Below are 16764 nucleotides of genomic sequence, written 5' to 3'. Positions count from 1 at the left end.
CAAGTATTTTGCTTGAGGAAAAATCATGTGTTCCAATTTTAGTACCCATTTTTGGAAAACATGTTATCTTAGAGAATTTGAAATGAAATTGCTTCTCTTATAATTTTATCTTCTTATCATCAATCATAAATCTAATTAATCATAATCTAATTAAAATAGAATTCAATATAGATTATTTTGATATAGAAACATATGTTTATGCTCAGTATTATTTAGGGTAACTCAGTTCCTATGGGTGGATATATGAAATAGCATTTCCTTAGTACAGCATCACCTAAATGCTGCTCTCCCTTTAGAAGAACTTGGCTGGCTCCTCGATGCCAGGATTAGCGCCAGGCTGCCATAATCCTTTATCATTCGCACTTGGGGAGGTGAAACCTCTATTATCAGACATGTAGACTTTCTCTTACCAACTGGCATGGACTGGGGCAGGCACATATTGGAAAACTCTCATTGGAAAAGTGTGATGCTCTCTAGCTTTCTACTGCATAGCTATATTCTTCAGTACACGCAGAAGCACTTGAGTGAAAATATTGTAGAGGTCATTAAAAATACAGCAGAATCTGGAAGGGTGATGAAGACTTTCTAACTGTACCTGGGTGATTTAGAAATATGATACAAACATGACTATTAGAAAGATTTGCAGAAGGAAGAGCTATTTATTTATTCTCCTTCCCACTTCCAGATTCTCAATTAAGAGCATATCCAGATACAGATTATGTTTATGTCATTTTTCCCAAGATGTAATATGATGGATACTGATTTATTAATTAAACCTATTCTTTAATCCATGCCAACATTCATATATATGTGTATTTCCTTCAAAAATTGAAAACAAACATCATAAATTTGAGAATTTTAACACACAAAAATGTCATAAGAACTTATATTGGTTATTTGCTATTTCTTGTCTACTAGTACTGTTTTACAGTTCCTGGAAGAATACTATGTACTTTGCATATTTTTGAGTTATTTCCCCACCAAATACTACCATTACTTTAACAGGAATTTCCATGGTTTATTGTCTAGAGAACCAATTGTTCAGGAAAAATAGTAAACTCTGAATACAAACAACATTAAAACGAACAGAAAAACAAATGGACGTGTTATACTTATTCTGAAAGAAGATACCATAATTTAAGTATTGATAGAGCTCCAAAGATATTTCGCTGGGCCTCTGAGGTTCAGAGATGCCAATGGATAGAAGAAAAAATATGCTGCAAATCCAAATCTTATTGTTACTATACATTCCTAAAACATTGAAAACCAACTAAAAACAAAAGTTTGATTTACATAAATATTTAACAAAAATTTATTGCAAGAGATATTTTTCACTGAATTTACAGTTTCAAGGAACATGGTACAAAACATAGTGCCATCAGCTTTGTCTAAACATTAAATAGGTGCAAATACACAAAGATTAAAAAAAACCAAAGCATACTTTACAACAGAAATTATAATACTATAAATATATTTTATGTACATTATACATACTCTTAAGACATCAGTTTAATATACAGCATATATTGTATTGATTTTCAAACTATTCAGTGCCTTAATAATATTATATATCAGAAACTTAAGAATTTATTTGCATCATTACACTTACAGTAAATGATTTCATACCAATGAGGCCCTATTTTGGCTAGTTTATTTCCACCATTTAAATAGGCAATTATCCACTTAGATGAGCATATATGCATATAGCAATAGTTTTCAGATGAATGTTTTCTTTCCCTTTGATGGTGATGGTCAGAAGAGGGGCTGCAGTGGGATGACAGTAGGGTGTGGGGAAAGCAGAGAAGGGAAAAGTGCATGGGGTAAAGGCGGGAAAGCCAGATGGCCAGGATGAAGGACTGAAGCTGGGATGACTGGCATCTGAGGAGGAGCAACAAAAGTTGGCTGGTTCCCAGGACAAAGCCTTGGTCCCACTGGTCCTACTGAGATCTGAGGTAACGATGTTCTGGTGAGAGCTGGGACTTGGGAAAGAAACTGTTGGTGTGGTTGAAGCACTTTAAATGTTCCTGCGGCTGCCGCTGCCGCTGCGGCTGCAGCGGCTGCCGCATGCTGCTGCAAAACAGTGTGGTGGATAGTGGTTACAGAGGTAGAACATAAGGGCTGCTGCAAAGGCAGAGGCTGCAGAGGTGTGCTAGGGGGCGGGAGGGCAGCTGGAGGAAAAGTAAATTTGACCTTGTTGGCCAGCATATTCGCGGGGATGATGTGCTGGTAGACCTCACATGGTAGATTTTTGAATTTGTCATGGTTTTCTATCGGGATCAATAATGCTTGTTCTGGTAAAGCTAATGGAGCCAGGATTTGCTCTGTTGTTACAAAGGTATGACCACTGACATGTGCTTCTTTGAATGGTAGTGGTGGTTGTGCGTTAAGGATTCCTGAATTAAAACGCAGCCACTCAGTTGATGCCTCATTCATCTTTCCTTGTGGAGGGACTTCGGCCAGTTCATAATGGCAAAGGTATGATTTAGGTCGGGACTGTCTAGAGTTTCTTTCAATATTAGGCACCTTGCAAGGAATTTGCTTTTCATTAACATCTCTATTCTCACTTCTTTCTTTGTGTTTAAGCAAGGTATTATTAATTTCTTCTTTTGTTGGGGCACTGGCTACATAGACAGATGTCGTGGGCTCGTTGGAAATCTCTGGCAATTCACCAGGAGTGGTATCCATCACTAAGGGCTCAGTTTCTCCACTGATTTCAGAAGGAAGGGGACTGCTAGGGTGCAGTTTATTTTCTACTTGGTCTGTTTGTTCCAAGTTTCTTTCGACATTTGCAATTTCTTGTGGTTTAATTTCCTCTTTTGTATCTTCACTTATTAACTCACCCTGGTAATGTAAGGAAGAATTGCCTTTCATGGGATAATCTGTATTCTCTTTCAGTTCCAAAGCTTCAAATCCGGTGTGGAATCTGCTTCTTTTTCTCCTCCTTTTCCTTTTAGGCTTACAGGGAGCAGAAGCACGTGGTGGCCTCAAAAATTCTTCTGGTAAATAATTCTGTCGATTTAAACTTTCATCTGAAGAATAAGAATGTGAATGTTGTCTACGTTTTCGATGGGATCTTTCTGATTCATTAATAAGAGAATTATAACCTCTTTTAACAGCCTGATTCTGACTCAGGCATTTCATGTCATTTGGGAGAACCAGGCATCTGTGATCCTGACTACAGCTGGACATTTTGGCTTTCCAATTACAGTAAGTTCTGGAATATGTCAAATTGTGTTTCCCAGGATGTATCATTGTTGGACTGGATTTTCCATTTAAAACAATTGAGTTCTTTTTACAGTGGGTTTTAGAACTGACAGCATCATCGTTATTGTATTCACTGCTCCAGGTTTTACATATTTCTTCATTTGCACTTAAGTTTGTAGATGCTGATTTGGCCCTTTTATCAGGGAGTTGATATGAGTCCAATAATTGCTCTGCAGCTAAATACTCCTTTTCAGTAATTGTTTCCAGTAGATTTTTCCTAGTTGTATCAGTGTAACTATTTTCCATTTCCATTTTGAAGTGAGTTTCTGATTCTTTGGTTTTCTCCCCACTATGATGTTGACATAACCTCCTTCTTTTTTTCTTTCTTCTACTTTTATGGAACCAGTGTTCATGAGTATCTTTTAACCTCATTTTGTTGTATTTCTCATCTACAGTATCCTGTTTTATTTGATTTTTAGTAAGATTATATTTTTTTGTTTTTCTGATCCTACAGGAAATATTTTTATACCTCTGATCTGTATTCTCATTTTTTCCAGAATCACAAGTATTGGAGAGAGTATTATCATCAGCTAAAAGAGGAGTGACTTGGGTGTATTCATTTCTGCTACCTCCAATTTCATAATCAGTGAGTTCTGCAGTAGATGTGTCCTTGCAATCTAAGACTGGTCTCTTGCAAATGTCTTCTCCATTCTGCTGGGAATAAAGATCATTCAAGGGCAGTTTATTTTTATCTAGATTGTTGTTTAATTTAGTGGACTTGAAGTCAAAACAGAGAGGATTACAGCTATAGGAGATTGATGGTTGAGTAGTTGTGTAAGTCAGCATTTCTGACGGCCACTGGAGAACTGTGGATCTGTCTTTGTTAAGTACTGGTACAAATGGCTCACTTGGTCTTTTATATGGATCTGTTTTTTTATGTAAGGTTGTGTTATCTTCTTCAGAATTAGAAGGGGCCAACATCTCAGGGCCATGATTTTTATTTTCAACTTCAATTACGGATACATCATTGTCCTTAACATTTTCCTCAGTTGTAGCTTGCAAAGATATGCAATCATTAGCCATGTCAAGAACTGTGGATTTATTTCCTAACAACTCAGAACTATTATCACTCATAGATATGTCTTCATTAATAATAACATCTTCCTGTAATATTTGGTCTGCCAATGGGACTGAATTTTGGCAACTGTCTGCATCAGAAGATAAAGGAAGCTGAAACTGGTAAAATGAAGGTAATAATAATGCATCTTGTTCACTAGAAACTTCTTTCATCTCTTGAGTTTGAGCAGTTTCTTTGTCAGTACACATTCCCTCTGGTATATGAAAAGAGTTAGCTTTCTCCTCAGAACCCAAAAGCACATCTGTTGGTGAAGATAGTTGAAGATGACAAGCACCGGGGACAAATCTACTTTTTCTGCTAAATCCTTTTTCCACAGAGGCATCATCATTGTATTCAGAGAAGGCTGCAGCTGAGGACTCCAGTTTCACGGATGCTTTCTTTGGAAATGCAAAAGAAAAGCCAATTTTGTGTCTGTGAAGTCCCTGGGCTTGATCTCCACGTTGGTTATTTTTTGCTGTATAATTACCTGCGCTTTCTGGGTCTGTAGTAACAGTGGTAACATCTTTAGCACTCTCTTCACTGTGAATCAGAGTATATTTGAAATCTTCCTGGTTATTAACTGAATCCACAACAACTCTTCGGGAAATTTCATTACAATTTTCTCGCACAGTAACAGTTGTTGACTTGAACATGGGGCCACTTCCAGGAGCACTACACAAAGAGTCAAAAGTGTGTATTAGATAGGGCATTTTGAGAAAAATATTCAAACACTTAACACCTTAGAAATGTCATTATAATATTTTTTTTTCAAATTTGTAAATCTTTATAAGAGAATTACTTTCATTTGGTACAACTACCTTCCATAGTGCCACAATTTCATTTAGTTATTGGTTATTTGGGGGGATAACTTGGAGATGCTGTCTTGAGGTTACTTTTATAGCTATCAACAACAATGTCAAGGACATTCCTACGCTCCTAACCAATGCATTCTGACCAAGATTTTTTACCCTTATGGCCTCTTCAGTGACATTTTGGAGTGTTGTAGAATTCTCTAAAATGAAATTACTTTTAATTCACCAATACTTATCATAATTGATACTGTGTGGAGAATATGAAGGAAATTAAGAAAAAACCCTCACTCATGACTTTAGAAGGGCTAGGGATTCAGTTCAACAATTCACTTCAACCAACCTCCACTGAGAGTTTACCACAGGCCAGGTGGTATGGCGTAATGCAAAAATGACTAAAAGACAATAATAGCTCAATGAGAGCTTTGAGTCTTTTGGAATTGCTATTCTTAATATTTAAAAATTACCCTGAAGTTATCAATTATATAATAATATACAGTAGATGCAAGATGGAAGACTGTTGACTTAAGATGTAATTTCTATTTATATGGCATTACAGTATATCGTATATAGTGAGTTCTGACTACAAGAACTAAACTGTTCAGCACATAAACAAGGAGCTACCTAAACATCATCTTTACCCTAACAGAATCAAGCTGTGCAAAATTTCCCATGCTACTCTCAAATGTTAGTTGCTTAGAAGTCATAAATGGCCCCCAATTTTTTAAATTGAATATTTCCTTTAATCTCTAATACGATGGACTGTTTCATTGCCTTGTTTGATAGTAAGAAACAACACTCCTAGTCTGCATATCTTTAGAGGCACCCACTTAATGGGAAAATTGTGTATGTGCGTGTGTGTGCATGTATAATGTGAAATATATACTGTATACTTAGGAAAATAATTTAGATAAGAAGTATTGCTTTTTTTTGTACATAACTTATTATTAACTCTAGTTCTTTTAATATATTAGAATTTACATTTGCAAATGCCACTTATAGCATATTCAATTACATAGGTCCTATGATTCTCCATAACATAAACTTACGCTTGTATAATTTATCATTTATTATCAAACAGAGTAAAAACTTCTGGTTGGTGTAATTGAACAGCAGTTATGTTTGATTTTAATCCTATAGGATTCCAGCTACATTTAAATTGATTTTGATTTTTTCTAAATTTGATATCCCAAACAATCTTTTGATATATCAATATTCCCTAACAGTATTGGTACCAAATAGATTTGGTATAACATAGCTTTGTTTTAGACAATAATAAGAGAATCCTATTTAATCAGAGTGCATGAGGAAGGACACTCTAAAAAGCGGTCTTCTTTTCATAATGTAGCCCTGGCCTAAATTGTAAGTTCTGAATTGTGACACTATAGCTGCTCTGTTAGAAGCAGGACAAAGTATAAGAGCTGTGAACTTATAGCAGTCCAGTTTTTGTTATTTACAGCAAAATTAACTTTGACCTGCCTCTGAAATGCACAAGTTCTTCTTGACCTTTATTATTTTTATAATTGCAAAGAAAATTTTAAACAATAGTTTCCAAATTTTCAATTGAAAAAATAAGTTCCTCTTAAAACTCCTTCATATCAAAGGTCATAAGATAGTGCTTTGGTCTCTTCTTCAATCAAATATTTTGAATTTCCACCAAGAAATAGAATAATTTTCCACTAAGATAGCATAAACAGTAGAATAATATGAAATTTACTTCTTTACAAACTAAAATTATAGTAATTTTGGCTTTTTATTGAAATGTGCATTAAACAGGTGTTTGCATAAAATTCAAATTCAAATCACTGTTTACAACCCACAGAAAGCCATGACAATGTGAGTGTCTTATTCTGGGTACAGAAATAAATAAATCTGTACCCTTGATTTCTACATCCCTTTTTGTTTTAGGGTCATTATATTTTAAGAAAACTTAACATTTCATTGGCCACTCACCATACAGTTTCCTTTCTTAGCTCGGCCAGCTTGTGCAGGCGTTGGAGAGCCTTTTCCTGTTTTCTTTCATCTTTCCTGGATTTAGATGCTACATTTCGAGCAAATTCCCTTTGTTTCAGTTCTTTGAGCCTCTATTAAAAAATATGGAAATGATTAATAGTATTTGACTGTATGGCAATTTGAAAGTTACTATTGTTGATATTGTTGGAATTTCAGAATACATCCTCTTCAACCTCATCTAAGGAAAATACAACATTTGTGATAATCCACTTCTGACAAAAGCATTTTCTTGCACTTTTGGCTTATGAAAATGCCAAAGCATATTATTACATTATATGAAAAGATATACCTATGCCTTAGGTGAATTGGAATTGAAAACTTTCATTTCTGTTTAATGATTGTTTCCTGCAAAGGTTCTCTGCCTAATTCAGGTGAAGCATTGGAGTCTTATAAACCCCTAATTTTCAAACAAATGCAATTAGCTTTTGTGTTTCAGTTATACATAATAAATTCCATCATATTTTATATGTCTATATTAGAAAGGTATCTGGTCCTTCTCATATTTTCGAAGATGAATAAACGTCTTATGTTAATCCATAAAGCAAATGATTTCCAACTTACATGATTTAAAACAATCCCTCCCCTCAAATATCAGGTGTGTTTCCCAAATAATTCAGTATCTGGGAAGAAAATTAATAGTGTTTTTCTGAAAATTCTTTTTACATTGCACATATTTTTCACCTGTACTGAAAAAGCTCCTTTTCTGGCTTGAAGGCCAGAAACAGAACACGCCAACTTGGATAGAATTGATAAATAGCCATGAATGTGACATGATTTAAGAGAAACCGAAGTGGTCTCAGGCCCCAAATATTTTCGCTATAGACTTTCACAGAGCCACAGTTATTAAAAATGATTAAAACTTCATTTTATTCTCATGAAATCCCATGTTGTTATGCAGTTGTGATATGTCAGAGTCTTAGTGTAGCACTCTATGAGAATAAAACATATACTAATCACATTTTTATGAAGTGATTGAGCAAAGTCGTAATGAGTATCTTACAAATATACACTGATGTATGCCAAGGGCTCAGAACAACACCCAGTATGTAAAACGTCTGCTTAGCCAATATCTATTGATTTATGCATAAATCACTTATGCATTGTGATTTAGAAATGTTCCTTCTATCTTGCAAAAAGTCTGATGAAATAATATTAGACACGTGGTGATCCTGGATTGTATCTGCTTAATTTCACCTACATAGTACCATAGCTTAAGCTTCAAATAATTCCTAATATTTTAATTGATGGGATTTATATAAGATGTGTGGGTGTATCTGTGTGTAATATATACATGAGATTATTCTAGAATAATTATTTTAAAATAATACAAAGATATTTTGAGAGTGCTCATTTGCCCTGGCAGATTTGTGAAAAAGGAGTTTATTAAAGAATTAAATTTAGATAAAAAGTAGACCATATCATAAATATCTAAACTGTACAAATATTTCATAGAAAGTAAAATTTTAATATCATTACTCTGATATGACTATTAAAAGTGGTTACAATTTTATAATATGCATTAAATAATTTATTTATTTTTAAAAGTATATCTAGGATTAGAATATAATAGGTAAATAAAGTTTTACTTCTAAATGTTAGATATCTATTATTTTGGTCATCTCTATTTCTTAAAATCTTGAAGCAATATCAAGACTCATTCAACAGACAATTATTGAGCATTAGCAACAGGCATGCTGTTAAATGGCTGAGTTTTTTGAAAAGATTAAAGAGAATGTTTTTATTTTTTTCTGGTGTGTATCTGTGTGTCTGTGACTGTATGTGTAGGCAAGTGTGTGTGACTGTGTGTTTGCATGCATTTCGCAGCCATAGGGAGAGAACACACACTGAAATCGATAATGGCAATCACTGGTTGAGGTACTCTTATTGTGCCATATTAGGACCAAAGAGGGGTGTCCAAAAATTCACAAGGAAGGCCACCTGGGAAAGTGGTATCTGGTCTGGGTCCTGAAGGATACAAGAAGAATTAGCCTGAAGAAGAAGGGTTGGATGTTGAGGGTGGGAGGATATTTCAGGGAAAATAAATAACTTTGTATAAACACGGAAATAGAAGAGTGTACATTATAAAAAAAAACAAAAAAAAAATGCATGTAATGGCTACAGCAGAGTGTATATGCAGAAATGAGGAAAATTGATGAATTATAGGGTCCAATCAAATCATGGGAGATCCTGTCTATCATATTACAAAACAATTTCAATTATATGAAATGCCAAAACTTTCACTATTTACTGTTTCAAATTAACCATTATGATTTGAATTAATCCGTTTCCATTGACATAGTAGTTAAATATCAAGGAGTCTGTCAATTATCAAATGACAGTACTGCTGTGTGTTGTCTGTGATGTAACTGAATGATAGACACTACTGAAATCAGCCCTAAATGCTGTTTAGAGAACTGTGTATATTTAGAATGTAAATATTGTTTTAGTCTTCTAGAGGTTGTCAAGAAGTACCAAGCTACAATCAATTGTTCCTACGGATCTCAATCTCACTCTATGTGCAACTAATTCTCTTATCTCAGTGACAGACTTCCTGATATCAAGGTAAATGATAATACTTAGGGACTATTCAGCTGTTGAGCTTATAGGCATGGCCAAATACTTTGGTTAGTTTGTGGCTAGAATTCATGTGTCTTAATATCGTTTCTTGTATTTTTATGCAGCAAAAATAAAGCCCTTTTCATATTTTATTTCTAGTAGAATAATTTTGAAAGATAAATAATATAAACCAAATCAACTTTTTTCCGAGAATGCCAAATGGAAAGAAAACTTAAGTTCCACACAAATAAATATACAAGATAAGACCTGTGAGGCTTAGGGAAATATCAATGCTATTTCAAAAGCTTCCTAAACAATTTATTGAGAATCACTCAAAAGAAATCTAGTGATAAATGTCAAGACAGGAATGGCAGTCAGCAAGAATTAGAAAATCAGAAGAATGTTCAAAGGAATTTGTGGAAAATGTGGTCTAGCTGCTGTATTACAAAAATTATAATGCACATTGACGTACAATTCAATACATGCTTTGGAATTATGCAAGTAGAGAACGGAAAAACATAAAGAATCAATATTCTTTGATTATACCACTATCTTAGAAGGCCTACTTTACTTTCCCACTGATTTACTTTTATTAGTTTATAGACAGCCAAAATGTCATAGGGCAACATAGGTCATTGATCCTCAGATGTGGTCTCAGGAAACCTACGGAGTTGGATGGTTAGGGAAGTTATGATGATCTTGGCCTCAGGTTAGTGGATGGTATTTAGAGACTGGCAAAGTTGGTTAATCAATACGAGACGGACAGGGGAGAGATTACCATTTAGATAACTCAGTAGTTTGTGCTTAAATATTTGGGTAAATTACATTGTTTTACAATTGAAACCAAACTTTCATGAATGTTCTCAAATCTATATTTTGTACACCTGTCTAATTACATTCAAAAATAGGTTTCCAAAAGCAGAGCTGCTGGAATGAAAGGTATACTTGCTCTCTTTTTGAGGTTCTAAACCTATCACCATTTTTGTTCACCTTCCAACAGTATTTGAGATTGTATACATATCCAATGTTGCATAGCATCACTCAACTTTTTAATTGATAGTCCATAGGTGATATATCATTAATGTTTGGCCTATAATTCATTTGATTACTAGGAAAACTGGAATATTTTTACATACATTACCCATCTGTATTTCTTCATTTAGAATGAACATCATTCCTTAAAATGTATTAAGCAGTATTTTATACACTACTTTGAGTCTGAAAATAAACATACGCGCAAACAAGGTTTGCATTATTATCTGTAGTTAAAGTAGACAAAACTGAAGCTAAGCAAATTTTGGGGACTTGTCCAGAATCACATGCAAGTGGTAGAAATGGGACAGGAATCAGAATTTCCTGGGACATTTCCTGTGATCTATCTCCCATATTGACTGTGCGCTATGCTATTCAAGCTGTCTAACTCTTTAGGTCAAGCTGATCTGACTATGATGCTTATATTCATTTATCTTTCAGCCCGTATTCATTGAGTGCTCCTTATGTGCCAGCAGCTATTCTAGGCACAGTTGATATATATGTGACAAAGCTTTGCTTGTTTCATGAAATTTTCATCATAGCTGAGAGAGACAGACATTAAAACATATAAGTTAGTGGTATAGCATAGCAGATAATGAAAAGCACTGTGGCTGAAACAAAACTAAGCAGAGAGGGCATGTGGTGAGGGGAAGGATAGCAATTTCAAAGAGAGTGATTAGGGAAGGTTTTATATTAAGTTAATTTTCTATTTCTGTTTAACAAATTGCCACCACTTAACACCTTAGAACAGCATACATTGATTATCTCATGGTTTCCATAGGTCAGTATGTCTGTCCTTTGCTCAGTCAAGGTGTTAGCCAAGCTGTATTCTCATCTGGAGAACTGTCTTGGAAAAAATCATCTCCCAAACTCCCTAAAGATGTTGGTAGAATTCCTTTCCTTGTGGTTGTAGGATTGATAGCCCCGGCTTCCCACTGACTGTCAGTCAAGGCCACTCAGCAGCTAGAGGCTGCCAGCAGTTTCTTGCCCCAGGGTCCACTCACAAGCCCTCTTACAACATGACAGCTTCTTCAACATCAGCAAGGAAGTCTCTCTCTCCGTTGTGCTAAGACTTAGTCTTATATAACATAAAATCTATGTAAAACAACCAAATCAACAGAGTGACACCTCATCACTTTTTTTCATATTTTATCAGTTAGAAACAAGTCACAGATTCCATCCACACTCAAGGGAAGGGGATTATATAAAGGCAGGACTCATTGGGGATCACCTTAGGGTGTGTCCTCCATAGAAAGCCTCATTGAGAAGGTGTCATTTGAAAAAAGGCTTGTAAGAGGTGAGGAACAAGCCAAAAAGATATGTCAGGAAAAAAATCTCCAGGCAGAAAGAACAACCAGAATAAAAGTAATAGTGGATTGCAGGTCATTTTTGTTTTGATCATTGCTCTTTATCACAAGTTAGCACTGATGCTCCCTAGCTGCAAGTTTATAAAGGGTGGGGAAAAGAAGAATTATCTGAACCACAACACTGGGCAAGTGACAGCAGATAGAAGAAGAGAAAACTTGGGCCTTGCTTGCAGGTGGTTCTGTACAATATGCAGGCACCACCCGAAAGCAGACAGCTACAGTGCTATAGGCCTTTTCTGGAAAAGCCCTGGAGGACAGAGATGAAGGGGAATCCTCCCAGTGGACAGAATTTTGAGCAATGAACCTGGTTGTTCATTTTTCTTGGAAAGAGAAATGGCCAGAAGTGAGATTATATACCAATTGATGGGCTGTGGCCAACGGGTTGGTTGGATGGTTAGGGACTTGGAGGAACATGATTGAAAATTAGTGACAGGGAGGTCTAGGGAAGAGGTATGTTGCTAGATCCTTTTGAGTGGGCTAAAAACTTGAAGATATTCGTGTCCATGTGAATGCTCACCAAAGGATCACCTCAGTAGAGGAGGATTTTTATAAACAAGTGCATAGGATGACCTGTTCTGTGGATACCAGACAGCCTCTTTCCCCAGCCACTCTTGTCATTGCCCAGTGAACTCATGAACAAAGTGGCCATGGTGGCAGGAATGGAGGTTATACATGGGTTCAGCAACATGAACTTCTATTCATCAAGGGCCACCTGGCTATGGCTACTGCTGAGTGCCCAATCTGCCAGCAATAGAAACCAACAGTGAGCCCCCATTATGGCACCATTCTCGGGGGTGATTAGCCAGTTACTTGATGGTAGGTTGATTACATTGGGCAGCTTCCTTCGTAAAGAGGGTGGTGCTTTGTTCTTTCTAGAATAGACCCTCACTTTGGATACGGACTTGCCTTCCCTCCATGCAATTCTCCTGCCAAAACTATGATCAGTGGACTTACAGAATGGTTTATACACCCTCATAGTATTCCACACAGAATTGCTCCTGATCAAGGAACTCACCTGATAGCAAAAAAAGTGTGGCAATAGGCCTATGCTCATGGAATTCACTGCTCTTACCATGTTCCTTACCATACTGAAGCAGCTGGTTTGATAGAACAGTGGAATGGCCTTTTGAAGACTCAGTTATACCTTTGGCTAGGTGGCAATACCTTGCAGGACTGGAGCAAGGTTTTCTAGGAGACCGTATTTGCTCTGAATGAGAGTCCAGTATATGGCGCCAGTTCTCTCATAGCCAGGATTGAAGGGTCCAAAAATCAAGGGGTGGAAATGGAGGTGGCACCACTCACTATTACTTCTAGTGATTCACTAACAAAATTCTTGCTTCCCATACTCACAACTTATGCTCTGTTGAGCTAGAGGTCTTAGTTTCAAATGGGGGAATAATTCCACCAGGAGACACAACAATGATTCCATTGAACTGGAAGTTAAATCTGCTACCTTGCCACTTTGGGCTCCTCATGCCACTGAATTAACAGGCAAAGAAGGGAGTTACAGTGCTGACTGAGAGATTGATCTTGATTACCAAGGGGAAAAGGGACTGCTACTCCACAATGGAGGTAAGGAAGAAATCTGAAATACAGGAGATCCCTTTTGATGTCTCTTAGAATTTCCATACTGTGTGATTAAAGTCAATGGAAAATTACAGCAATCAAATTCAGGCAGTATTACTAATGGCCCAGACCCTTCGAGAATGAAGGTGCTTGCTGAGGGCAAAGGGAATGGGTAGTAGAAGACAGTTATAAATACCAAGTTTGACCACATGACTAGTTAAGACACGAAAACTGTACTTGTCATGAGTATTTCTTCCAAATTTTATGATGAATGAATATAATTTTATTCATATAATAGTATAATATATACCCTTATTTTCTTTCCTCCTTTATCCTTTTATCATACAACATAAGATGTATTGACTTTGCATCATAGTATTTAAGTTGTAGGATATGAAGTAGAAGAGTAAACATCACCCAAAGATCTTGCATCCTCTTCTGGGGAATGAGTTAGTGAGTTTCTGGTTGTATATAGGATAGTTGTATCACGTTAGGAAGAATACGACCTGTTCCTGTTTTTATTTGGAGATTAAGCATGGTTAAAGGAGATGTCTATGGGCAGCAACTTGACAAGGGGTAGACTTGTGATGGTTAACTGTATATGTCAACCTGGCTAAACCACAGTAGCCAGATATTTGATCAAACACAAGTCTAGATGTCACTGTGAAGAAACTTTTTAGATGAGATTAACATTCATATCAGATGAGTAATCAGATTTACTCACTAAATCCTTGTAAAGCGGATTATCTTCTATAATACGGGGAGATCTCATTCAGTTGAAGGCCTTAAGAGATAAGACTGAAGTCCCTCTGGAAGAATTATACCTCCCTCAGCCTTCCCACTTGAGCCAGCAACATCAACTCTTTCCTGGTTTTCTAGCCTGGCGGCCTGCCCTGCAGATTTTGGACTTGTCGGCCAATTGTGTGAGCCAATTCCTTAAAATAAATCTCTCTCTCTCTCCTGCTCTCTCTCTCTTCCTGTCTCTCTCTCTCCTCCTCCTTTGAATTGTCTTTTCTCTTTTGTCAATGATCAGGTGATCATATTTGTGTGGGTCTATTTCTGGGCTCTCTATTCTGTCCTATTGATCTATTTGTCTATTCTTTCATCAGCACCGCACTATCTTGATTACTGTAGCTTTATAGTAAGTCTTAAAGTCAAACAATGTACACATACACCCCATATATATATATATATGTACACACACACACACACACATCCATGCCTCCTATTTGTTCTGTTTCTCTGGAGAACCCTGACTAATACAGGTTTTCGCCAGAGGATGGGTAGTCTAGTAGTGAATCTGTGATGAACACAGCAAATTGTGTTCACTTTCTCAATTACGTCTTTTTACTTTATTAATGGAATTCCAATTTGGGGGGAACAGAAAGATACTCAAGTACAGTAATAAAAATGCCAGCCTCCTTTGTGAATAAGAGTGACTCTGTGATACTGTCCTCACTAATTTCATTGTAAGCAGACGTCTCTGAGGAGGATATCCCTAAAAAAAAAAGTGAAGTCTCGTTAGAAGAAAAATTCCCTTTCTGTTGTTTTAGCCATGATATTAGCTTCCTACCCGTTTTTAAAATTTAAAATTGTGAATTTTAGATGGGCAGCAGCTATCTCAATTGTAAGGCTATCAGTTTGGCAGAGAAGGCCCAGATGCTAAAGATAGCAGAGACAAAAATAGAAAGATTCCTGTTCTCTAATAGCATCACTGAATAACTGCATCATCCGAGGACTGATTACTTATGTAGTTTGGGAAAAACATAAAGTAAAAGCCAACTCTATTTGTGTTTTCCCTTATTTGCAGCTGAATGTAATCTTAATTTACATACCCATTTACTAGATGTGTGACTGGATAATTCACTTTATATTCTTTGACTTCTGTCTCCCCAGATGAAGATGCTGATGATATCTAAAATTCCTTCCAGTTTTGACATTCTCAGATCTGTGTTTTCAATACCATCTTTTAAGATGAGTTCAGTTGGTATTAAATAAAATGGATATTTAAAGATTTTATTTTTTCCTTTTTCTCCCCAAAGCCCCCCGGTACATAGTTGTATATTCTTTGTTGTGGGTCCTTCTAGTTGTGGTATGTGGGACGCTGCCTCAGCGTGGTTTGATGGGCAGTGTCATGTCCGCGCCCAGGATTCAAACCAACGAAACACTGGGCCGCCTGCAGCGGAGCGCGCGAACTTAACCGCTGGGCCACGGGGCCAGCCCCATAAAATGGATATTTAGAACAATTATAAGACCTACCTTGTTAAGTGTTTTCCCTATTATAAGTAAATGCCTTGCTCCTTTGAATTGTTCCAATACTTCTGTTCCCCGTTTCATATTTCTTAGTAAGTTAATAAATTACCCATTTTTACTGTTTCCAGAGGCTCAAAATTTCCTTTGAATTCCCAAGAGTTGTTTCTATCAAGAACTATTTTCAAAGGTTTTTGGAAAATCTAAGTATGCTTTCCATCTTATATAGAAGTAGTACCCTCGAAGAATTACAAGTCAATCTCCGTCTTTATTTCCTGAATCAATTTATCTCTCTTAGAAGATACTATGCAGTGGGTTCTTTTAGAATGTTAGCAAATACGTTTCTTCAGAGAAGGCTAAGATATTCAAGTGAATGGTATCACACTTCAATGTGTAATTTCCTCCTAGCCATTATTTAATCAATGGCTTTACGCTGAGTGAAGCTGTGGAAGAGTCTTTTTAAAATTTCTTTTCCTATTACTATCACGAATATGTATCATTTGGACATTTCTCATGGCAGCTTTAAAAGTATCTAATCTCTTAATGGCATATCAGATCGGAACAATATCTTTCCCCAAGGCCTCTCATTCTTTAGATTCCATTAACTCAAGTTTCTCTTTGTGGACAAAAACTCATTCTAGTTCTAATATAAAAGTCTTTGCAATCTGTATGTGTTATGTCTAAAACTGATTTTCCCACCATTCAGTTCATTTTCTTAAGTGCTGGATCAGAAGTGTCTCGTGCATTGTAAGTGCTCATGAATGCTTGTCAAATTGAATTGGCACAGAATGGCGGTGATTAACTTCCTCATACAATAGGAGGCTTTGAAAATTTGCTAACAAAAATCTCA

The 16764-nt window shown here is 36.2% G+C and overlaps 1 protein-coding gene across 1 annotated transcript in view; it reads right to left on the bottom strand.

The window, feature by feature from the left end:
* Positions 1-649: 649 nt before the first annotated feature.
* Positions 650-16764, bottom strand: part of ZNF804A (zinc finger protein 804A) — a 279296-nt gene continuing 263181 nt past the window's right edge. The window contains exons 3-4 of the mRNA XM_044768599.2: positions 7084-7214; positions 650-4993 (exon numbers count right to left, since the gene is read on the bottom strand). Coding sequence (XP_044624534.1) covers positions 1753-4993; positions 7084-7214 — 3372 coding nt within the window. The 3' untranslated portion in view covers positions 650-1752. The remainder of the gene's footprint in view (positions 4994-7083; positions 7215-16764) is intronic.

This window comes from Equus asinus, chromosome 4, assembly GCF_041296235.1.
Source record: "Equus asinus isolate D_3611 breed Donkey chromosome 4, EquAss-T2T_v2, whole genome shotgun sequence".
Lineage (NCBI taxonomy): Eukaryota > Metazoa > Chordata > Mammalia > Perissodactyla > Equidae > Equus > Equus asinus.
This window is presented reverse-complemented; position numbering and strand designations above follow the sequence as displayed.